This window comes from Seriola dumerili, unplaced genomic scaffold, assembly GCF_002260705.1.
Source record: "Seriola dumerili isolate Sdu_G_001 unplaced genomic scaffold, Sdu_1.0 BDQW01000128.1, whole genome shotgun sequence".
Taxonomy (NCBI): domain Eukaryota; kingdom Metazoa; phylum Chordata; class Actinopteri; order Carangiformes; family Carangidae; genus Seriola; species Seriola dumerili.
The window spans coordinates 944,638-969,452 of NW_019174383.1; the positions used below are offsets into that span (position 1 = coordinate 944,638).

General features: G+C 43.4%; 1 protein-coding gene across 2 annotated transcripts in view; it reads left to right on the plus strand.

Moving 5' to 3' along the window:
• The window catches only part of grk3 (G protein-coupled receptor kinase 3), a 60,106-nt gene extending 36,289 nt beyond the window's left edge, over positions 1-23,817 (plus strand). The window contains exons 6-23 of one of the 2 annotated variants that reach the window (XM_022748698.1): positions 581-655; positions 2,618-2,679; positions 2,833-2,884; positions 3,726-3,817; positions 3,904-4,003; positions 5,102-5,180; positions 5,844-5,974; positions 7,456-7,550; positions 9,535-9,642; positions 12,916-12,982; positions 18,029-18,129; positions 18,577-18,643; positions 19,584-19,679; positions 21,658-21,820; positions 21,914-22,050; positions 22,708-22,776; positions 23,112-23,225; positions 23,618-23,817. In XM_022748698.1, coding sequence (XP_022604419.1) covers positions 581-655; positions 2,618-2,679; positions 2,833-2,884; positions 3,726-3,817; positions 3,904-4,003; positions 5,102-5,180; positions 5,844-5,974; positions 7,456-7,550; positions 9,535-9,642; positions 12,916-12,982; positions 18,029-18,129; positions 18,577-18,643; positions 19,584-19,679; positions 21,658-21,820; positions 21,914-22,050; positions 22,708-22,776; positions 23,112-23,225; positions 23,618-23,779 — 1,770 coding nt within the window. In that variant the 3' untranslated portion in view covers positions 23,780-23,817. The remainder of the gene's footprint in view (positions 1-580; positions 656-2,617; positions 2,680-2,832; positions 2,885-3,725; positions 3,818-3,903; positions 4,004-5,101; positions 5,181-5,843; positions 5,975-7,455; positions 7,551-9,534; positions 9,643-12,915; positions 12,983-18,028; positions 18,130-18,576; positions 18,644-19,583; positions 19,680-21,657; positions 21,821-21,913; positions 22,051-22,707; positions 22,777-23,111; positions 23,226-23,617) is intronic. The other variant, XM_022748699.1, reaches the window with a different exon arrangement.
• Positions 23,818-24,815: the final 998 nt, after the last annotated feature.

Here is a 24,815-nt window from a genome sequence, read left to right on the forward strand (position 1 = left end):
TAAACGTCCGGTCATGACTCAGGTCTGAATGATGCAGTGAGCAACGTTTCGACCACAGACACCTACTGTGCGTCTCTGTGACAAAAAGCCACCAGACGAAACCAGCAGTGTCACAGATTCGGCATCTGATGGGGAGCCTGAACGCGTTGCATAGATTTTGAAACCTGAACGTAGCAGAAAAAGGAAAATACTCAAAGAACAGATAGCTTACAATTGTATTTGAGTACATGAACAAAGACTTATCATGTAATGAACATGGAGCAATGATGGGAAATCCTTGCTGTATAGCGTGTGTTGGAAACCCCCCCCTGACAGTGCAGCTTTTGCCCTCCTGCAAGACAACAGTGTTGTATGTAAAGCAAAGTTAGTGTTAGCTGCTGTCTGGAGGGAGGAAGTTATTGAACACACCGCCCCCACACACACACACACACACACAGATATAAGTCCTGTAGAGGCCTTGCTGCAGCCTGACGTCCAGGTCATGTCACAGTCAGGGATGTTCGCAGAAAGCAGAAGTGAAATTACTGGTAAAACTGCATTTTTTTTTAATGATCTCTTTATTTCCTTCTCTGTATTTCAGCCTTTCTCCAAGAAAGCGGTCGACCATGTGCAGAGTCACCTGGCAAAGAAACAGGTTCCCCCAACTCTCTTCCAGGTAAAAGACCTTTCAACACTTACAGTACACACACACACACACACACACACATATATATACACACAGAGCTCAGCCATTGTTCATGTTGTGTTCACCACAGCTTCTCATAATGTTATAATCCGACACAAAACAGTGAGGAATCATATAATGAGAGTAGCACAGATTATAATCTCAGCACGACAAATAGCGAGTGCTGTGGACTAATTAAAATAATGGTGTTCTCGCTTATTCTTTTGTCCTTTACACCTTCAGCTCATTGGAGGGTGTAAATTACACACAATCATTACACACAATGCACTTTCTCAAAGTGGCTGCGGGGGATTTGTGTCGGGGTGAGGTGGAAAAATGTCCCGGCACAATTTTCATATGAGTCAATATTAGTAAATAAAACGAAAAGTATGAAGTCAGTCTGTCCCTTTTAAAGGGTTGAATTTTCCCTTAAAAGATCAAAATTCCCTGTTTCACTCAGAGCGAGAAAAAAGGCCGAGAGCTACGGCGGCCCGGAGAGGTCAACACACCGCAGCCTAAAAAACACGTGCAAATATACGAAACACAAACAAACACAGAAAACATCTTCATCAGTTTGACAAATACTCACAACACAACAGGAAGTGTTTCCAGGGGGACACTAAAAAAGTGACGAACCAGGCTGAGACGCGCTTGCTGTTCAGTACTTTGTGACTTTTGAAGTTAAAATCATTGAACAAGTGCGTCCCAGCCTGGTCCGTCACTTTTTATTGTCCCCCTGGAAACACTTCCTGTTGTCGCCCGTGCTACGTTTCTGTTTTTGGTTGTGTTGTGTACATTTGCAAATCTATTTAAATAAACAAATCCTACAAAAAACAAAAAAAAACAACTTGTAGCAGATCATTAAATAAAAAAATAAAAAATCCTGCAGTGTGAAATTGTTTACCGCCAGAGAGCAGATCAATACTTTTATCACTAAAAATCTGTCGTTCTCGATCGAGTGTATCAGCCTTTGTCTTCAGATTTTGATAGATAGATAAAGATGCAGTTTGTTGCCGGGGGTGGGTCTAATCGCTGGTGTCGAGACTAAGTGGTTGCGCTCTGCAAGGCGAGTTTGTTTGCGTGGTGCTCTTTAACAACGAGGCGTTTAAAAGCACTTCACATACGACACCGAGGAAAATCAGACGATGTATAAATAGGATTCTAAACAGTAGAATAAAACAGATTAAGCAGTGAAATGTCTTTAAGTAGCCTCGTCCTAACAGTGACCGCTCCTCCACAGAGTCTAAGTGTTTCCACACCACCAACATCTCGTTACCTCGTTTACCCGCAGCAGCTCTTTATGTTGTTAATGCTGAGGCGCTGATTTCTGCTCGCACTTGAATTTTCCTCAGAGTGAGCGCTCGTCTCTGTTCTGACTTTTAACAGCAAAAACATCACCGCGTGATCTGTGTCTGCGACCTGATTGGCCGCGAACATGTAAAGAAATCATTTCTGTCGCCCAGGATGTGTTTATGTTTTCAACAGTATTTTTAAACCCCACATTTTCACATTCGTACCGCTGCTAATTAGCATCAGTTGCCAAAAGGCAACCGAGGAAAAAAAAAGAACAGAGAAAGAGAAACAAGAGATGTCTTCTTTCAGCGGTAAATCTAATCTAATCTGTGAGTAAATCTAATCAACAATTTCCTCTTTTAAACTACAACATGGCTTTTATTCTGGATATAAAATTATCCCCAGTGACTGACTCAAAGACATCACATCAACCTGTCACTATTTCCTGTCGATTTTGTTGCTCAAACTCGTGAAAGCGTAAAAGACGTGGAACGTTCAGCGCGGGAGAAAAGAAAAGCAACAGAGGCCGTAACGCGGCGTCGTCTCGCCATGACAACGCACAGAAGATACATTCACATACATCTGTAAAGAATTTTTATCACGTTGTTACTGAGGCGCAGACTGAAGAGAAACGCTGTTTATGTGTCTGTCCCCCTGCAGCCATACATAGTGGAGATCTGTGACAGCTTGAGAGGGAAGATCTTCCAGAAGTTCATTGAGAGGTGAGGCGGTGGAGGAGGAGGAGGTGGAGGAGGAGGAGGAAGAGGAGGTGGAGGTGGAGGAGGAGGAGGAGTTTCACTTCATTTGTTCCAGCACATCACCAGCAGATTCACATTTTCATCTTCACCTCTTTTCTTTTCTTTCCCCCCCTTCAGTGATAAATTCACTCGTTTCTGCCAGTGGAAGAACGTGGAGCTCAACATCCATGTGAGTACGAACTACAGTTCCCATAATGCTTTAGGGGATTTAAACAGTACAGTAGGCCGTGTCATCCGGAGGCTGCATTTGAAGACCAGTTGCGTCACAACGGCGCGACTTGGCGTCGCATTTCGAAGGCTCCTTTAATCCGTAGAGAAATGCAGCATTTATTTTTTTCCCAACCTATCCCAAGATGCATTGCGTGCAGGTACTGAGAGCAAACAACGCCAACATGACAGCCTGGGGGGGGGATTCCACTTTTAGATGTAAATATTGGGCAGATTGAGCTGTTCGCCGCGACGAAACAGGATCTAAGTTGAGTCATTAAAACAAAAACATAAAGCTACAGGATGGTGATGTCATCAGGGAGGGACAGTTCAGAGGACGTCGTGAAGACATGAGAATAGAGCAACTCAGTGACAGATGGAGGCGGTCCGGTTGTCGTGGAAAAAAGTACTTTTAAGGGCTTCGCTCATGTTGTCGTGGTTACCTGATGATTGGTGACAGCTCACGTGTTCAGCAGATGGATCAAGTGAATCAAGGGCCACATACTAGCTTCTTTTTACAGAGCTTTCAGGAGTTGTATCATGGTCTTCATCAGCAGGTGTTTGCTGAGGTGTCGCGAGCATGACGTGACCAAAGTTTCATAATTAGGTTTCATGATGAAAACTTCATCTGCTGAGTAAAAACTGAATGGACTTTCTTCTACAATTTAATATTTGTTCAGCTTTTGAATTTATACTATAATCACAAATCTACTGTCACAATCCGGTTCCTGAGTTTGTTTGACCCACACCGAACAAACTGTGCTGCCTCTGTTAACATCCCTCTGCCCCCCCCCCTCCTCCAGCTGACCATGAACGACTTCAGCGTGCATCGGATCATCGGCAGGGGCGGCTTCGGGGAGGTGTACGGCTGCAGGAAGGCCGACACGGGGAAGATGTAAGAACAGCTACACGCACGGCCGACGGGTGAGAGTGAAACTGAAAGTTGGCGCTCTGACCGTCTCTGTTGTGTGTCGCCGTCAGGTACGCCATGAAGTGTCTGGACAAGAAGAGGATCAAGATGAAGCAGGGGGAGACTCTAGCGCTCAACGAGAGAATCATGCTGTCGTTGGTCAGCACAGGGGTGAGTGATCCACCGGACGTTTCACCTTTCTCACTGCGTCACACTCCCACTGCGTTTCACAGGGAAAGTTTTTACTGCACGACATTAATTTGACAGACAAAGATACGAGTTACTGCACACGTAATTCAAATAGTGCAACGTCAAGAGCAGGAGCTGCAATTCTTTTGATAAAGACAAAATGTGTCACAAAAAAAACCCCACATTTTATTTCAGAGTAGATGAAATAAAAAAAAAAAGACCATTACAACGGAAATCATGACTCATGTTGAAATCACAATATCTGACGAAATAATTGCAATATGATTTTTTTTATGTTCTACTTGATATTTAACAGATTGATTAAACATTTTAAAAAAAAGCATGAGATAGAAGTTCTGGTGAAAGGTTTAACCAGCGGTTTCCAACGTTACTGGCGTGTGACGTATTTAAAAAAAAAACGTACTGTGTGACATCACGTCTCCGGCCGATACGTGATGATATTGAATATCACCGTTTTCCCAGCAAATGTGATATTTTTTATAATATTGGAAAAAAAATAAATGAATTAACAGTTTTGTTTTACTTTACAGTGTGACAAGTAAAACTGCTGTTTAGTGGCAGCGTCACTGATACCTGAAACATGACGCACAATAATATATTTATATATTATTAACACCTGAAACAGGAAATATAATAAGATAATACTTCATCACCAGTGCTGAGAATATTCCTGTACTTTTAGTTGCAGTGTGTTTGCAGTAGTATTTTTACATTATGTGATTAGTGATCTGTGCAACAGATGAACTGACTGAGTGAGTAAGTTTAAGTATGAGACCAAGAAAAGGAGAAAACCTTAAATACTTCAGTTCACATTTTAAGGAGAAGACTTTGTTTTATGCAACTGTTTTTATTTTAAGGAAAATCTTAACTTAATGTGTAGAAGCTTCTTTTTTGTGACATGTAGTATTCATGTGATTTGAACTTGAAGAATAAATCACGTCCACCTGATGTAGAGAAACTCAAAACCATCATCATCATCAGCATCATCATCATCATCATCATCATCAGCATCATTTACCTGCCTAGTTGTTGGTGGTTTGACTCTCTGTGTCTCTGCAGGACTGCCCATTCATCGTGTGTATGACGTACGCCTTCCACACCCCCGACAAGCTCTGCTTCATCCTCGACCTCATGAACGGTAAGGTGACACACACACACCCCCCCCCCCACCTGCCCAGATTAAACCTCCGCCTCAGTCGGTCTGTCTGAGACAGAAAGATTGGATTACTCAGCCTGTCTCCGGCCGCTCAGCTCACCCCTCCCCCCCCGGAGAATCAGAAGTTGATGGGATTTTGACCTCGGTGATGACGCTTCGCACCGTCGCCGCCTACGTGTATGAGCCCTCCCCAGCCCTCTTGTAACTGACGACTCATTGTTAGTGTTTCCTGTGAAGGAACGGCCGGCCAGCCGCCAGTTTCTGAGCCTTATCAGAGGCTGCGCTCACCGTTTCCAGACAGCCTCACAATCAAAGCCTGAGTCACCTTTTAAAGTCATCATCATGGTAGAGTGTAAAGTGTGCGGCTGTAGAAGCTTCAGTTGAGATATAAATACAACCAGTCAATACACGTTAAGACGGAGACGCTCGGTGTGGAGGGAAGAGTCATCGGAGGCCTCCCATCGATTCTCATTTTCTCCCCCGAGAAGAATACCACAACCTATTGATGGATATTGATTGATGTATGAAGTGTTATGAGGTCATACTGACGCGCTCTGGTTTGTGTGTGTCTCTGTGTGTGTGTGTGTGTGTGTGTGTGTGTGTGTGTGTGTGTGTGTGTGTGTGTGTGTGTGTGTGTGTGTTCAGGGGGCGACCTGCACTACCACCTGTCTCAGCACGGCGTGTTCAGTGAGAAAGAGATGCGTTTCTACGCGGCTGAAATCATCCTGGGTCTGGAGCACATGCACAACCGCTTCGTCGTCTACAGAGACCTCAAGGTAGAGCCCCCCCCACCCCCATCACCGTCAACACACACACACACACACACACACACACACACTGCCCTGCTGCGTCAAACACTCACTAAAGAACCAAATGTGCATTAATCCGCCTCTGAAAATAGTCCCTGTTTCCTCCTGTTTGAGTAACATTTATTGGGCTGAAACTAACGGTTAAGTTTCCTGTTTATTTGACAAAGAAAATCTTTTGTTTTGAGAAGCTGAAATCTACAATTATAATATAAATAATATTAAATCTTTCATTTTTATTTATTTCATTTTTATTTATTTTTCTCCAAAGTATATTTATTGAGTTTTGTTCTTGTGTCCTTCCTTTACTTAAATAAATAAAATAAAAGCCACAATATATATTTTATTTTGTATTTTATATATAAAGATAAACAATAATAATAATAGTAATAATAATAGAATTTTTTTCTTTTTTCTGGAAATCATTGAAACGACTTACTGATTGATAATAATTGATAATAATTATCTTCCTGACGATCGACCGGTTGATTAATCAGCTAATCATTTCATTTCCTGACCTTTGCTAAAACTAAGTGACCAGCTGTAAACAGACATTACTGAACCTCTTCGTTTTCACTGGATTTGTTAACAGTAAGAAAAATATAGATTTAATAGATTAGGCTGTTGATCAATCAAAAAACTAATGAGAATGATCATTAGTTGGAGCGCTGTCATGTCGCCTTGATATTAACATTGTAAAATACCTTCTGTATCTTCCCCAGAATCTTTAGTCATTAACATAAACTTAAGATTCCTCTCTATATATGACTGTATTGACGACTTGAACTATACTTCATGTTTATCTTATCCTCTGAATCTCACTGAGCTTCTTCTAATCCTCCAGTTTTCTTTTCTCACCTTGTGTAAAATAAACCAATAGAAGCTGAAGAGAGAAAGAAACAGAGGTTGATTTTTATATTGTTTAAAGGTGAAACTTCTGACAGAGGAATGATGAATTAAAGCCCTGAACATCACAGCGGTGTGCCGCGTGCCTCAGTCCACCCATCCAGCACAACACCTCCACAGATGCCGTTTCAAAGCCGTAGATTCATATCAGCCATGTTTTCAACCGTCTTCTGTTTTTCCTCCAATTCCCCTGTTTGGACTGGTTGCCATAATAATAGATATATTTTGCTGGAAGTCAGGGAACAGTTTTAGGGCTTTAATAAACAGTGCAGTACGATGCAGATAATACTTTGAGGCTGAGTGTTGGAGGGGGGAGGGGGGGGAGTGAGTGAGTCACGGTTTTTGCCAAACACTGGAGGATAACCAGGACAGGAGGCTTTCGTTTATTGCCTCTATCCACACTGAATTTTCTCCTGGTGAGCGGAAATTGTAAGTTAAGTTGTGAATTAGCGAGGTCTCCAATATTGTTTCCAATACTTATGATCTTATCTGTCCGTCAGTATCACTCTCTCTCTCTCTCTCTCTCTCTCTGTGTCCTCCTGCAGCCAGCTAATATCCTGTTGGATGAACACGGTCATGTTCGTATCTCCGACCTCGGCCTGGCCTGCGACTTCTCCAAGAAGAAACCCCACGCCAGTGTGTGAGTGCAGCTACCTGTGTTAACGCCTGTCACTGGGTTTCAATCTGTGTCTCAGATTGGTCGTTTTTTTTTTTTAAATATTCCTCTCTGCATCTTTATGAATTAAGCTGCCCACCAAAAACAAAATGATTCACATTTGTAACCCTAAGAAATGTCTCTATAAACCATTATTCTGGAAACCAAAAGGAAATTCCACATAAAAACAACAACATATGAGCATTGTTCTGTCATTTTGGAAAAGGAAATCGTTCACATATGTAACCCAGAAAAAAAAAAACAGCTTTATACAAATAATTCTTTTAGCAAATTAAACATTTTCAGATTTATATTTTATATTATTCTTTAATTTAACACCAACAATAAAAAACACATTTATCCTTTTATTTGTAATGTTTTTGTCCATTAAACTGACAAACGGCTCTCGGATCATATTTACTCTCCTGTTCTGAAATAAACTTTGGTTCACGCTCTGGAGAGATTTAGCTCTGAACGTTATTTAAACTAAATCATTCAGTTTCACCGCATGACAATTTGGAAACAATGGATTTGTATGATCATGACATATTGGCTCGTTTTTGTAGGAGGACTATTGAATTAATCTTTTATTTTAAAGGTCGACCCCCCCACTTCTGATTAACTTAGTATTATATTTATACAGAATTGCTGCTGACGTGGATATTTTTTCTTTAATATAATCAATAGCATGTTTCCATGTGAGTTTATGATCAGTCACAATAATTACATAATAATGAATAAGTCCACATGACAAATACTCTACACAGAGCTGTGTTTCATCAGCTCTGTGTAGATGATTCATCATTTATCAGTCGACTCGTACAACAAAGGAAAGAGACAAAAGCAGATGTAAAAGTTTCTGTATCAGTCAATAATCAACATTTCAGATCAGCTGATCATCAGGTTGTGAGTCTGTAACTTCTGCCTGTCTCAATCAAAACAATGAAAGACTGTTTGGGAGATGTTGCCTTCTCTTCTTCTTCTTCTCGTAAATCGAGAATTGGTTTTTTACCAGCAGCCGAATGATCCACAGAGATCTCGTCCTCTGCACAACAAACACACCAGGATTAAAACCAGTAGAGACTCCGAATAAAACAGTTTCACTATTAAAATCTTTATTTCGCCAACACAGCTCAGCAGACACAGGATGCCCCGAAGTTGAGCTGTCTGACGTTTCCTCAGCTTGTTTCTCTGATAACTTCAGATCCAGACGTCCGACGACTAAAATCCTTCATCTGCTTCAAACAAAGAGCTGAAAACCACCAAGTGTAAAAAGTGAATCTGAAAAATGTGACTTCAATCTGAATAAAAGTCCATTTTGAGCTTCTAAGTGATCATAGAGGAAATGATGTCATTGACAGGCGACCAATGAAACGTTACCAAGATTAAAATCACAGATTTCTCTGGTTTGAGAATTGATGGGAACATTTGGGATGATGTAAGATGTGGACCCAACAACATATAGAACAGAGATCTGGTTGATTTTAGACCTTTTAATGTGGAAAAGTTACAGATTATACCTTTGATAATGCTAGCATTAGCCTCATTAATATTAATGCTGATTAGCTCCAGCTAAGAAAAACTAGCAGCCGACACACAGATAAACTCAGTCTGTGTTTTGTGTTTTATAACCTCTGTTACTCGCATCAAAGCCCAGCTCTAATCTAAACTGATAATTACTGATAATTAACAGCAAATACTGTACAAATACAAATGATCATGAGCCCGTCAGTGGTGGAGGTCACGTGGTTTCCTGCAGCTAATCACTGAGCGTCACAGAAGCAGCTTCTGTAATTTCCCAGTAGCTAAAACAACAAGTTCTTCTGCCAGGGGAAATATTTTATCACCAGCCTCCTCCTGTAATATGAATCCCGGTCTAATGGCACTGCAGTGTGTGATTGTGCTCTCTCGGCTGTAAAAAAGTAATGAGTGTGTGTTTGACGTGAAGCTGTGGTGTGTTTTGCTGCAGCGGTACTCATGGTTACATGGCTCCAGAGGTTCTGCAGAAGGGGACGGCGTACGACAGCAGCGCCGACTGGTTCTCCTTAGGCTGCATGCTCTTCAAACTCCTCCGAGGGTAAACACTCAACACGGCTCTCCTCTTATCTCCTCTTTCTTTTTCTTCTTCCTCTCCTTCTGTGCTCTTTACCCCCACCCCGTCCTGACTTCCTGTCTGCTTTCAAACCTCTTCAGCCGCTCTGAGTAAAGCTTTGAATCTGCTTCTTCACACCTCTCGCCGTCTGTTTGGTGTGTGTTTGATCTTGTTTGTGTGTGTGTGTGTGTGTGTGTGTGTGTGTGTTTGTGTGTGTTTGTTTGTTTGTTTGATCTGGAGTGTGTAAATGCCAGAGGTCTAGGCCCAGTAGGTCAGAAATCAGGTAAAAGGGGGATGTGTGTGTGAGGGTTGCCAGGTTTGAGTGAGCAGAAAAAGAGAGATGTGCGTGTGTGTGTGTGTGTGTGTGTGTGCGCGCGGCGTGTCTTTCCATTGATGTTTGGATCAGTGTGTTTGAACACTTTAAAGAGGAGTGTGTTGGTCTTTGTTGAAAGGTTGGCCGCATGTTTCAACACTCGAATCCTCTGTGAAACCGTTCAAGAGCAAAACAAATAGTTAGTGACATGAATTCTGTTGCAAACGACGTTGAATAATTGAGCTCACACTCAGTCAGAGCTGGACAATGAATCAGGAAATGATCAATATCTTTTTTCTGTCAACAGCATATTTGCTTTCTCTCTGATAGAGAGAGAGAGGCTAGCAGTTCCCCCCTGCTTCCAGTCTTTATGCTAAGCTAAAGTAGCCACATCCTAACTCCACTTCTGTTCTTGAAGCTGCAGCGCTCCAGGAAGTCCAGCGTTCCCTCTCCTTTAGCTCAGTGTTTGCTCCACTGTGTTCACCAGCTGCTGAGTCTGTCAGCTGTTTGCTGCCGAACAGGAAGTGGACAGTTGTTGTTTTTTTTTTTTTTACAGATGTTTCTCAGAAAACAGCTGGATGTGTAATCCAAAACAATGAGCGGAAAAAAGCTAAAACGCTCAGTAGAGCTGAGATCGTCATTAAGATCGAATCCTTTCATATCACACACACGGTGGTTTAATCCAGTGTTGATATACAATATTAATAATAATAACATGAAACATTCATATCAACTTTTTCATCTCACTCACACGCAAATTCAATTCAATAAACTTTATTAGCCCCCACAGGGTGTTGGAGGTATGAGGTATGTGAACTATGCGCTAGAGCAGCAGGGTCAATGTGGAGGAGATAAATAAATATGGAACTGTTCCTTTAAGACTGTAGTGAGTTTTCTGCCTCAGTAAAATGAATCATTTTTTAGGAAGTGTTTCTTAAAGCACCGATAACGATCCCCACATAATGTCCTGTTTAATGATACGATGGTATTTGTTCAAAAATATCATAATATCTGAGTTTTCACATTTCCAATCGGCTTCTTTTATCTACAGATTGATTCTCGATCAAATTCCTAGAAAAAAATATCGCAAAATATGTTTTTATCAAGACATAAAATGACTTGTGTGACTGAAGATTTCACCCAGCTTCCTGTACATGAGCCCATACAGTGTGTTGTGCTCTTTACAGTGTGTTGTTCTTCCAAGTGTTCCCAGAGTTGAGGTCTGGTGACTGGAGTTAAAGTCATGTGAGGTCAGCACTCCTCCGCTCCTCCATCAACTTCAGACAGCTGGAGCTTCACTGCAGCTCTAGAGTCAAATAAACCTTTATCCACAACACTCTGCATGAAAGCAGTCGGTCTGACCACCGTGTTTACATCCAGGCCTCTTGCTCCTCTGTGTGGATTCAGATATATCCTGGAATAAGTTCTCTGACTGCAGCCACGAAGTTCAGACTTTGATTTACTGATTAACGTCCCTCCGGTCTTCGGTCTTGAAGTCATTAAGGCTCCGGCTGAAGAATTACACTCATTGAAGATGTAGTTTGGAAGCTGCTAGTCTCTCATTAAAGCTGCCAGTTGCCATTTGATCACTTACACTAAGTGGAGTACGCTGCTCTTTGTATCTCGGATGGAGATGCTGCTCTCTCTGATAAATATGTTTGCCTGATAAGTGGGTCTCTGAAGCAGCAGCTCGCTGGAGGAGGGCTGCCTGCCTGCCTTTGTTCCGGATCAGAAACGTGTTTGTCTGTGAAGAAAATCTCTCCGTTGTAAATTCTTCAGCTCCCTTAGAAATTTCCAATTTAGCTGCGATCGTCTCTCAGCATCCAGAGGAACAATTTGGTCCCAAACTGCCTCGTGAAACTGAACCTCCTCCGACTTTATGAAAATCTGAAATACGTTGGTAATTGAAGTGCTACCAGTGGACGCAGTGCTGTGAAGAGGAGGGTATGAATTTAATCACTAGCTGATGATCATTAGGACAAATTAAGATGTGTCACATGTTGATATTAATATGCAACACAAACAATGAGTTATATTATATTTGTTCTAAATCAGTTGTAATCATGTGGACGGATTTGTGTCTGTATTCAGAAACTGAGCCTTAAAACCAGCCGTCAGGACTTCTGGAACTTTGTGATGTCACAACAAAGCAGTCACCAAGCCCCGCCCACCTGGACCCACCATCCAAACCTTGCAGGATTTGGTTTCTCTGAGTGTTTTTACCTGAAATCTGCTGCTATACATCCATGGAAACACTGCAAACAGGAAGTGCTAACAGCTAATTCTGCACATCTTTAATGGTGATAATAAAATTTAAACAAAGATAGGCTAAAAAGAAAACACAGGTAGCTAACTGTCTCCATGGCAACATTATACTTCCGTCAGACTTTCAAAATCCCTGATTTATTGTCAAGCAGCTGCAGCAGAAAACACACACGCTTTCCGCAGTGGACGTGAAATGAAACGGTAACCACGGGATTAAAGCACCGGGTCTCATCTTTAATTTGAGGGGCGATCACACGCAGATGAGATGAGCAGCGTGAGGAGTGAAGCCAAATCGCTCTCCGACCATATCGTCCAAAAATACATTAAAATTCCCAGTTTTTCTCTCTGAGAAATCCTCAAAGCTCAGTCGGCACTGGCACCTGCAGGTGGCTCATTAGACCGAGTAAGATCTGGGTCACTTCAAATTACCATTCGTTAATTTTCGAATGTTGTAACATTTATGAGCTCACAGCTTCACTTTTCACCGAGGAGGTGGAGTTTTGAAAGGTGTGATTGGCAGCGAGCGAGTGTGTGATTCATTCTGGATGTTTCCTGCCCTCCTTCTCATTCACCTTACCTCACCCCCTCTCCCTCCCTCTCCCTCTCTCTCTCTCTCTCTCTCTCCAATAATCTATAATCAGAGTGTCAGTATCTCTCTCTCTCTTCTCTCTCCTGTTCAGGCACAGTCCCTTCAGACAGCACAAGACCAAAGACAAACATGAGATTGACCGCATGACGCTCACCATGGTAAGACGTCCACACGCTCTGCATGTCTCCAGTTAATTCCCATCTACCCATCACATAACTTTAAATGAAAATAGGTTGATGATGATCGGCGGCTGATCAATCGGGGCGTTTATCTGGAGTTAAATGGTTATGGTCGTTCACATTTTCAAAATAAAAGAAAACTAATTCCGTTGACTAAAAGCTCTGCTTCAAAGTAAGAGTGCTTCATAGAAATGTGGTGGAGAGGTTCACACGAGGAAGTGCAAATAAATACAGGATCTTTGAAAAGAAATAATTAACACAATTTCCAATATAATCCACAAAAAGTTCCCTGTTCCCTGATTTATTATTCTTGGTTTTTACAAAAGTTTTGTCCCACGTGACCAAACAAAAAAAATATCGGATTCATCTCACAAATTTTTGGAATTAATACCTGACAACCTAATTTGTTAAATTTGATATTTACCAAATAAGACTGTACCCCTTTTTCTTTTTCCTTAATTTTATTTATTTACTTTGATTTACCGATATGTAATTACACATATTAACGCATTGATATATGTTTATAATTAATTTATCATTTTGTAAACCATCATTTTTGTCTCCATAAAAGTTCAGTGTTCAAAGATACAAGATACAATAAAAGAACAATATTTGTCTTTTAAGTGTAGTGGAGTAAAAGTTATAAGTTTCTAAAAGATATAATAAAAATACGTCATTACGGCCCGGCTCTGCCTGGCGTCGGAGCCTCACGCTGACGGAGGTGCGCTCGACGGCGGCCGCATCTATTACAAGATGTTTCTGTGTAAACACGCTGTAAAGTCTTTACTTAACCCTGAGTACATGGGTTTGGCCTGTGTTTAACTTGGAGTTAATACCAAATGCACACAGATGTCCATATCCCTATGCATACTGCTCTGTGTGTGAACAAACAGCGTGCAGATACCTGATGCACGCGTGTTAGAAAACACACACACCTGCACCTGAACGAGCCCAACTGAAGCTGCTGTCGCTTTTCAGTCCGTCTCTGTCGCTCGACGGAGACGGATGTCTTTGTTGTGCAGGTTTTCGGGGTCGTCCTTTAGTGTCTCCGCCTGCTACCATTCAACACTCAGCTGTCTGTTTACTTTGCTGTGTCATGGGAAGACACAGGAGATGAAGCATATGACAGAAACCCGGCTTAGATAAACTGAGCCGGCAGCCAAGCTGGAAAGTTAAAGTACACCCCCCCCCCCGGGGTCAAATGGATTTGTAGCTACATCCAGCGCAGGTGGAGTCGCAGCGTTCTGGGATCTGTTCCAGGAATTTCTTAAAAAGAGTAAATAAAGACGTCAGTTTACACAGTTGAGTATGTTTAAATGTTGCGATGAATCGTGTGCTAGCAGGAGCAAAGTTCCTCTCTTCACTTTAAGTCTCAGTTTAACACCTGGATGAGTCTGGAAGTCGGTCACGGTCCAGTTCACAACATACTCCAGTGTGATGTGGAAACTTGAAGCCCGCAGGTCACAAACACCGAGAACAGACTCCAGTAAAGTAGGAGACGTCTAGCTCCCAGCAGTTAAACATTTATTATCATTATTTACATTTATTATAATATTATAATATTGAGACATGTCTTTGAATTAGAGCATGATCTCTGCAAATCTTCAGACATGTTTAAAGGATGATTCTGATTTGTGACAGTAAATAGTTTTCTCCACATTTTCTATCAGTGATGACAACATTGGATTCACCAAAATAAAAGCTGAGGTTTGGGGTTCATCCACATGAATCACTTTCTTTGGAGGAACAGTGAAATGATTTAAAGAAAAATATATTTAACAAATGAAACTTCAGGCCTGTGTCTGTTGTTTTAAATAACACCTAGTCTCTGTACAGCTGTCAATCATTTGCGCTTGACAGCTCATGACCTGCCTCCAAACTCTGATCTGAAACTGGACAGAAACTTCCAGAGAAGACGACCTGCAGCTGTTGGCAGAGCTTCTTTTTGTCTTTGTCAAAGAGCAAAATTACACATGGCGGTGAATCCAGCTCTAGAAAACCCGAGGCCAAGTGTAAACAGTAGAAAACCAGGAAACAGTCGAGAGTTTCTTCGTCAACAGTGTTTGTTTACAATGTTAATGAACTACAGCTGAGAAAATGTGCAGGTCACAGTCGTTGCAGCTGCTTTAGGACACGCTCACAATTTATAGGTGTTCATTTTAAAACGCCGCCAACACACCTGAAAACACACACATACATGACCGTTCACGTACACTGAGCATGTCCGAACCGATGTGAAAAGTAGAAAGTACAACCCCAGACTTTTCAAATTAAAACACAACCCCAGAGTTTTCAAAATAAAACGAGTCCAGCAGCGTTTCCAGGAGGCGTTTCAGACGAGTAGTCAAGTCGATGTTTATTTGTTCACAACAGAAGTTATCTCTAGGCACTTTTCAGACAGAACAAGTTTAGACTTCTCTTCATGATATTATTCACAGAGACACAACAGTTCACAGTGAAGACGTCACGTAGCGAAGAGATGTTTTAAAGCTACAGTGCAGTCGTGTGGATATAAACTTCAGCTCACACTCACAGCAGCTTGTTACCACACTGTTCACTGTAAATGTAAGATGAAATTAAAACTAAAAGAAAATTTTAATTGTCATCCTAATGTCATTGTTAGGAGACGTACAGACTACGTCACCTCCACATCACTGTGTCTACGTTCACACCCGGCGTCCACACGACTCCAGAGTTTTCAAACATGTTTTATTTTGAAAACTCCAGGGCTTTGTTTCAGTCCTGATGAGCAGAAGATTTACTGATGAAGAAAATAATCGTTAGTTTTCCATCTATCCATTCTCTTCTGCTAAAGCAGAGTCCGTCCAAGTGTTGCTGTTACTAATAGAGATTATGGCCAACGATGCAAAATAAGACGTATTTGTTTCAGGAGTTGCAGGATGAGTGAAGGTTTCAATACAAGAACGCTGAGGTTCGATACCCAGCGTTAATCAGAAGATATCCCGACACCCCCGGCCTTGTGTCAGACAGTATAAAGCACACAGTGTATTGACTGTGTCATTGTCTGTCAGAGGAAAACACTGTCGAGCCTTTTGATGTCACCGGTCAGATTCAGCAAACACTGGGGATGAATGGCGTCCATTGAGCCCACCCAGTGACATATCTGCTCTCACCCACCTCTTTTTCCTCTTCACATCCAGACCTCAGCTCCGCCACAGACTCTTTACACTGACAAACTGTAAAGTGAATTTTCCCTCTCTCTCTCTCTCTCTCTCTCTCTCTCTCTCTCTCTCTCTCTCTCTCGCCGGCGGCAGCGGCGGTTGTCCATCACAGTGGATGGCGTCCAACTTTGTGTCCGTTTATGGGTTTTGTCAGGACATGAAGCGATTTGAGAACGATAGCTGCTCCCTCCCACACACACACACACACACACACACACACACACACACACACACACTCTGGCGCTGTTTGGTTGAGCAGGACCTTCTCTCTCTCTCTCTCTCGCCGGCGGCAGCGGCGGTTGTCCATCACAGTGGATGGCGTCCAACTTTGTGTCCGTTTATGGGTTTTGTCAGGACATGAAGCGATTTGAGAACGATAGCTGCTCCCTCCCACACACACACACACACACACACACACACACACACACACACACACTCTGGCGCTGTTTGGTTGAGCAGGACCTCTAAACAGAGAAAGTATGATCTTTCATATCACAATAAATCCAGATTAGGATTTTAATCCAGCCACTTAATCTGGTTTATCCCTTTAATCCCGGTGTGTGTGTGTGTGTGTGTGTGTGTGTGTGTGTGTGTGTGTGTGTGTGTGTGTGTCTGAGAGAGAGAAAGAGACGGGGGGGGGGCTTGCACATCAGCCCCGACCAGGCTAAAAATACGGCTCTATATGTCTTTGTGTTTATTAAACATGATGAATGGTCTCATTAAATAAACACGATGGGAGCAGACGGCAGTGAAAAGGCTGAGAACTGAGCCGCCAAGACAGGAAGAGACGGATAGAGGGAGGGTTGGAGCGGATCCCGATGGATGGCACCGACAGCAGCAGCAGCTCAGGAAAGCAAGAAAAATGAAAGGGTGGAGGTGTGAGTTGAGCTGTAGTGGAGGTTTTCAAACTGGGAGGTGTCTTCCCAGGAGGCCGCAGGAGCAGAGACTGCATGAGGTGAAAGACACAGGCGCATACCGGCGTCCTAAAAACAAGTTAGTTATTAAAGTTTGGCCACTGATCCGTCCCACTTACGAAACACGGTCACCGCTCTTCAGAGTCACATCATTATCTCGCAGATAAACATCTTTAAATACGCCATCAGGTCTTTCACTTTTCCTCAGTGAGACTGACAGTTATCTGTACATCTGTGTGTACGCTGCAAACAGGAAGTGCTGAAGGCTAATGCGGCACACTTGGTTGTGAAATATAAAGAATAATAGCTCAAAAATAAATAAAAGTGGGGCTGTAGATTCAGTATGACTGCCACTTCCTGACGACATCATTATCTCACAGATAAAGTTTTTGAATCAGCTTAGAAATCACTGAAAATAGAGGCTCATTGTAACTCGGAGCTTCATCCAGATTCATCACGTTTTTAACTTTTCCTCAGACGGTTATCTACATCTGTGTGTACAGTGCAAACAGGAAGTGCTGAAGGTTAATTGGGCACGCTTCGCCGTCCACACGTTTGGAACTGTAGTTTTTAAACTGAGACTTTGCACTATCAATATATATTTTTTTATTGTTTTTATTTACATTAATAAGGTTCAGTGTGTCCCATCAATGTGATTCTTATATTCCTGGGACACTGACACTCTCCTTTATCCATTCACATGCAGATGTTTACAGATGTTTGACCTGTGTTGACAACCTGAGGACAGACGGACAGAGAAGTCAACAGTTTAAAATGTGGGACGGTAGACGGGGGGGGGGCGTCCCACCGTGTCAGACCTCTTTGAAAACGTCTGTGTTGTAATAATAGTTGTGAATGATGCTGATGTATTTTCACAGACGCCGTTCTCACTCTCCACCTCTTCGTTTTCCTCCCTCCTTCTCCTGCAGAACGTGGAGCTGCCAGACTCGTTCACTGCAGAGCTCAAAGACCTGCTGGAGGGGCTGCTACAGAGAGACGTGTCCAAGAGGCTGGGCTGCCAGGGCCGAGGGTACGACACACACACACACACACACACACACACACAAATGAAAAGTTCACATTAATCCCCCGTCCCATACCGGCATTGGTGTCCACAGGCGTGAAAATGAGCTCATCAATCAGACGGGTTTTGTGAGATGTTCTCATTAGTGCTGAAAACACCGGGCGTTGCGGTGAAGACGGATCGAGACAGACACCGAGTGATCCGATAGACGCTGAGTTCATAACTAATTTCATCAGCGCTGTCGTCTCCCATCAGCTTAGAGCTAAAGCGGAGTGATGGATCGCTGTCTGCACCGGCTATTTGGCTAAATAGCAGGATTATGAGAGAGTTTGTCAGAGCGGAGTCGTGTGGCAAACACTGCCACCTAGTGCACAGATGAAAACAAACATGTGAAAATCCTCTCTCTCTCTCTCTCTCTCCCTCTCTCTCCCTCTCTCTGTCACACACACGCAGAGCTCCAGAGGTGAAGGAGCACCAGTTTTTCAAAGGCATCGACTGGCAGCAGGTGTACCTGCAGAAGGTGAGTGAGTGTCATCGCTCAGCTTCTGATCTTTGTGCTGCAGCTCTCAGATTCTGTTTTCAGTCTGTGGGTTTGTTGTTTTGGTCGATCCATGTCGGACTCCTCCTGACTCTTATTCATGACTAATGACATTCACACAGGCTGATATTGATTGATTGATTGATTGATTGATTGATTAATTGACTTTAATGTCCGCCTCAGTGGAAATGTGTCTTCGGCCTCTTCTAGAGAAAGAACAATAAAAAACATAAAACAACAGCAACAGAAAACTGATCGATACTTGAGAACTTGATCAAATTTGAATCAGTGTCTGTTGCTGCTGATGGTTTTAATACTAATTGATCTAAATAAGTTTTTTTCTAGATGTTTTTTGTCAATATGAATCATCACAGTTGTTTTGGAGGAGATGTTCAAAGTGAAAGGGCGCAGGAAGAATAGATGCTGTAACCCAAAAGCTAACGGGATCTTAACAAACAAACACATCATGTGTCCTCAGTCCGATCGAGTGAGAAGAAATAATTCATTTGTTAATTTGAATTATTAAGAATCAGTATTTGGACCTTTTTATGTCTAATTCATATAAATGTGTCACGTCATAAACACTTAACACACAACGACAGGAAGTCTGTTCGACCTCATGAGTTGGATGAACGTGACGGACACGTTTGTTAGATACGTGTAAATGTGGAGTGAGAGGAAACGTTGCGGTTTGTTTGTGCAGCAGATCAGGTTTAAAGCGACGCTGGATGGAGCTCCACCAGTCATTAGTCCACTACAGTTACAGTTGCCATGGTTACCCCATCACTCCAGGGAAGCACTGCTGTGGGACTGAAGTCTTGTTTTGCTCACACTTGTCTGTTTCTGTGTTTCTGCCCCCCCGCCCCTCGTCCTCCTCTTCCTCCTCCTCCTCTTCCTCCTCCTCCTCCTCCTCCTCCTCTAGTACTCTCCTCCTTTAATCCCTCCCCGGGGGGAGGTGAACGCCGCCGATGCTTTCGACATCGGCTCTTTTGATGAAGAGGACACCAAGGGCATCAAGGTAAACCGCTCGCACACGTCCATATGTTTACATCCGTTTCCCTCGATTAATCAATAGAATATTCAGCAGATTAATCAATAAAGAAAATAATAAATAAATAGTCACAACAGCTGCTGTTTGTCGATCGTACATCAGGACCTTCCTGCTGTTCACCATCAATATTCTAGAGTCAGTTTTATATAAACGTTTCTTTTCTTTTCTTTCCATCTTGAAACGGAGATAACTTCCTGGATTGTGTCTCGACAGGTTAATACACACCTGGGTTAAAATACATCCCTTTTTCAGGTAGTAAAATAGTTCAATGGGATATGTATCGTAGAAAAAGAAAATAGAAAGAGGATGTTGCATTTGACTTTGTAATTGCAAGTCTATTGCAGCTTGTTAAATGTTCTTAATTATCCTTTAAATAAAGAAAAAAAGAGCAGGTCAATAATGTATTGGTTGATTTTTAGACAATTAGACACTTTTTTGATGATTGATTACAATTATTTTAGTCATTTTCTCAACAAAAGCATCAAAATGTTTCTGTTTCCCGCTCAAATGTGAAAATCTTCAGCTTTTTCTTCGTCATATTTGACAGTGAACTGAGTCTCTGAAGATGCTGTTATTCGATAGAACCAGTAGAAACACAGACAGGAAATGAAGGGAGGGAGAAGCGGAGTGACGGTCGGGGTCAGGTCGCCCCAAAAACAAGCAGCTTCAACACGACGCCTCGGGGAACGAATGACGGCCTTTTCTTTCTGCTTTATTAAAAATGAAAGATGAAGAAATTTTGAAAACAATCAGCAGATAAATGAATATTAAAAATGTAAAAGCTGATATCAGACGACGCAGTGAAAACAGGCGAAACCTGCTGCAGATTTAATGAATATTATTCATCAGCCACAGGTTCATGAAAATAAACTCTGCACCTGTTTGTGGTTTTTTTGTTACTTTTTTCTTTCCACTGTGAAACTAAACACACGTCACACTGACACCAAAACACTGATCACAGATAAACTGTTTTAATTAACGGTGAGAATCAGACGCGTGAAGCCGATTTCCTCCGAATAAAAGAAACCAGCGTGAAACCACCGAGTGGCAGCAGCTAAACTCTGCTTTGTTTTCTAACGTCACAAAGACGCGGCTCGATGCAGCGAAGAGAGTGCCGCTGCATCGAGGTGGAGCTGAGCCGCAGACGCAGGTTTTAGTTTACGCTCTTCATCATCTCGCTGCAGGTGAGGGCTTCAGGGTTTCCTCCTCCGTTAACGTTAACGTGGCCTCGGTCACTCATCCTCCTCCTCCGCCGCCGCTGCTCTGCAGAGGAGTAAAAGACGAGGAGCGTTTGTTTACATTTCCCCAGACAACGCTCGTCGTTAACACAGGAGTAATCGTCTAAATAACGTTAATGTGAGAGCGTTAAGACGGAGGACGTGCGGCTCCCCTGATGTTAATCCACTCACAACAAAATGACTTTCTGTCTGCGAGAGAACAAATACACGAGTTTCTTAAAGAGACAGTGAAAGTTACACAGAGGCGGTTTCACATCTTCTTCTCTTATTGATATAAATGAGGATGAAATATTCTCTTTCAAATGTTTTTATTGTGAAGCAGAAGCACTCTTCGCACTGCAGGAGGTTGAACAGACAAATTGCTTTATTTTAACCATTAATAAATAAAGCCGACTCTCCGTCCTTTAACGCTGTCCGTGTCATCCGTCAGTGTTGTTGTTCATGAACTTAACAAATGAACAGGTGGTTGAGCTGAATGTGATCACATGACCAGAAGTGATGAGTTGAAACCCAGAGAAGAGACGTTATCAACACTTTATTGATCCCCGGGGGGGAAAGTAAGTTGCAGTTGCTCCCTCAGCAAAGACTAGAGAACAGGAAGTAGATTATAAAGATAAAATATAAAAATATGAACTATGTAAGGACATGAGTTAAATATTGGACTTGTTGTATGAACCTGCTGCTCCGTCTCCGTGTGTGTGCCTCAGTTGCTGGACAGTGACCAGGAGCTGTACAAGAACTTCCCTCTGGTCATATCGGAGCGCTGGCAGCAGGAAGTGGCGGAGACGGTGTACGAGGCCGTCAACTCGGACACGGACAAGAGCGAGGCTCGCAAGAGAGCCAAGAACAAGCAGCTGGGCCACGAGGAGGGTAAAGAACACATATGATACTGAACACAGAAACAGGCGGGGGGGGGGGGGGGGGGGAGTCCGGCGGCCGCTCTGACCCTCTCTCTCCTTGCAGACTACGCTCTGGGTAAAGACTGCATCATGCACGGATACATGCTGAAGCTGGGGAACCCCTTCCTGACTCAGTGGCAGCGCCGATACTTCTATCTCTTCCCCAACCGTGTGGAGTGGAGGGGCGAGGGCGAGTCGCGGGTGAGTTGACCTCGCAGCACCGTGTCCACGTGTCAGGTTGACGTGTGTCTTTCTGTCTGTCTGTCTGTCTCTCTCTCTGTCCTGCTGCCGCTCATCTGTCTGTCTGTGTATGATCACTGTCTGTCTGTCTGTCTCATCCGTCCGTCCACACTGAAGGAGAAGTGGCTAAAACATTTTAAAAAGCAGAGAGACGGGGTGAGTTACCACCAGGTCCCCGCTGTGTCCTCAGAGCCCCTCCCCCGCTGAGGTTTAGAGTCCAGCCCCCAGCCCCCCCCCCGCCTCAGACTCAGTGTGTTCCAGTCTTGGGACCCCCCCCTCCTCCTCAACCTGCTGCTGGTAGATGAAGCTGGAGTCGTGTCCACTCAGAGCTGGTTAAAGTGGGAGGTCTTCTTCTGCACCTGTATTAACCCTTTGAACCCTGTCTGACATGAAAATCACTCGTCTTCTTCTCCACGTCATAACGTCCATGAAAATGATTTTTTATTTATTTTTTTATTTAACTCTGTTCGTCTGTGATTCGCTGCTGCTTCACACAGACGCGTTGTCTTGTTCTGAGTTTTTGTCCTTGTTGTCCTCTGTGTCCGAATTGCACTGAATTGGACGCCAGGCGCGACTTGTCATGTTTGATATGTTAACGTTCTCCTTCTTGTCTTTCAGTTAACATCAATCCCATCAGCATGGTTCACATATTTTCAGAGCTCAGAGTCATTTTATCTTGATCGCCAGGTAAACTGTAGAAACTCCTCCTTCATCATTTAAACTGATCTACCTGGATACTTTACGCTTGCACGTGTTTTAATGGCCGCCACTGCAGATGACATTGTGTTGCAGCTAAAGTGAAGGGTGGGAGTGAGACAGGGTTCAAAGGGTTAACAGCTGACACTTTACCGGACTTGTGTTTGTCACCTCTGCAGCTCTGCAGTGACTCTGGTTCTCTGGGCCGGAGGTCACCCTGGGGAGCAGTAGTCCTCCAGCTTCAGCCCTCATGCATCTTTATCTGTGTGTTTCTGCCTGTCACGCTTCACCTGTGCTCACTTGTGATTGGTCGATTCTGTTCACAGCAAAACCTGCTGACGATGGAGCAGATCGTGACGGTGGAGGAGACGCAGATTAAAGACAAGAAGTGCATCCTGCTGCGCATCAAAGGAGGGAAGCAGTTTGTGCTGCAGTGTGAGGTACAGACACTGGAAAACACAAACAGCTGATCCATTTGTTGTCGTTTTTTTAACATTATTTTATTAATTTGTCTCACAGCCAATCAAAGAGCCGCAGCTCAGACTGCAAAACAGAAATGAATGAACAGGCTTGGGTTGCATCATATGAATTATTAAAACCATATTATCACCATTAACTTTATCATGAACATTCTTGTTTACATTATTATCATCAAAGGGATGAAGAAAACAAAACACACGGAAAAATATAATGATAAAGATAAATAAAATGAAATGAAAATAAATAAATAAATAAATAAAGGTCACTGTAACCTCGACCTTTGACCCCCAAAATCTAGTCAGGTCGTCGGTGTGAAGCGTCAGCTGACCCCTGTGTCTTCTTGTGTGTGCAGAGCGACCCGGAGTTCGTGCAGTGGAAGAAGGAGCTGACCGAGGCGTTCACAGAAGCTCAGAAGTTGCTGCGTCGCGCCCCCAAAGTCATCGGGAAGGGGCGGGCCGGAGTGGTGGAGCTCTCCAAACCCCCCCTCACACACCGCAATAGCAATGGCCTGTGAATACACACATTATATATATATAAATATATATACATATAAACACACAACACACACGTCTTGACACACACACACACACTGCCACACACACACACACACACACTGCAACCCACCGCCACCCCCCCCCCCTCCCATCCTCATCAGCCACAGGACATTTGCTCTGACACCTTCCCACCGCCGCCCACGACGCCTCGCGGTGTGTGTTCACACACTGATCCCACCAGCCTCTCACTGAACACACACGCTCCACATGACGACCAATCAGAAAGCGCAATGTAGTTTCTTTTTTTTTCTGCCCGTCGACGAGACGAGACGAGGAGAGACACGTTCAGGACTCAGCATGTGAAGACCCTCTGCATGAATGTGACGAGGACTGACCCCGGTCCTTCGACTGGTTCGTCTCCCCCCTCCCTCTAACGCCCCTCGCTCTGTTACTGAAGTGCGTAAAGTGCCAACATCAACATTTACTTGAGTCACCTGAGGACCTGCTCTGGTGGCAGACACGCCCCTCCACCCCCCCTGGAGGGCGTTGGCGGTGGCGGTGGCGGTGGTGGTGGCGGTGGTGGTGGTGATTGGGGGGGGGTGGGGGGTGGTTTATCATTCCAAAACAGAAAAACCGGAAGTACAAGGACCCACAGACTCTCTCAGATTGGCTCTTGTACAGCCGGTTGCCATGGAGACTGAGATTTCATTGGCTGACAAAACAGCAGCCGGTTGCCACGGGAACCATGAAGACTGGTATACCTTGGAATTGGTAACCACGGACAACGGTGTAACTATTGTGTATGAAGGCTACACTTGCAGAAAAAAATGAGGATAGCAGAGGAAGGGGGGAGGAGGGGGGAGGAGGTAAGACTGAGGAGAGAGGACAGGAGACAAAGAGGGAGAAAGAGATAGAGGAATAAGGAAGTTAGGAGGAGGGAGGAAAGGGGGTGAGGAAGGAGGAAGTAAAACAAGAAAGAAAAAAAGGAGAAGGATGGAAGGAGAAAATAAAGGAGGGAAAGAGAGAGAGGGAGGAAAGGAAGGAAGGAGGAGAAAA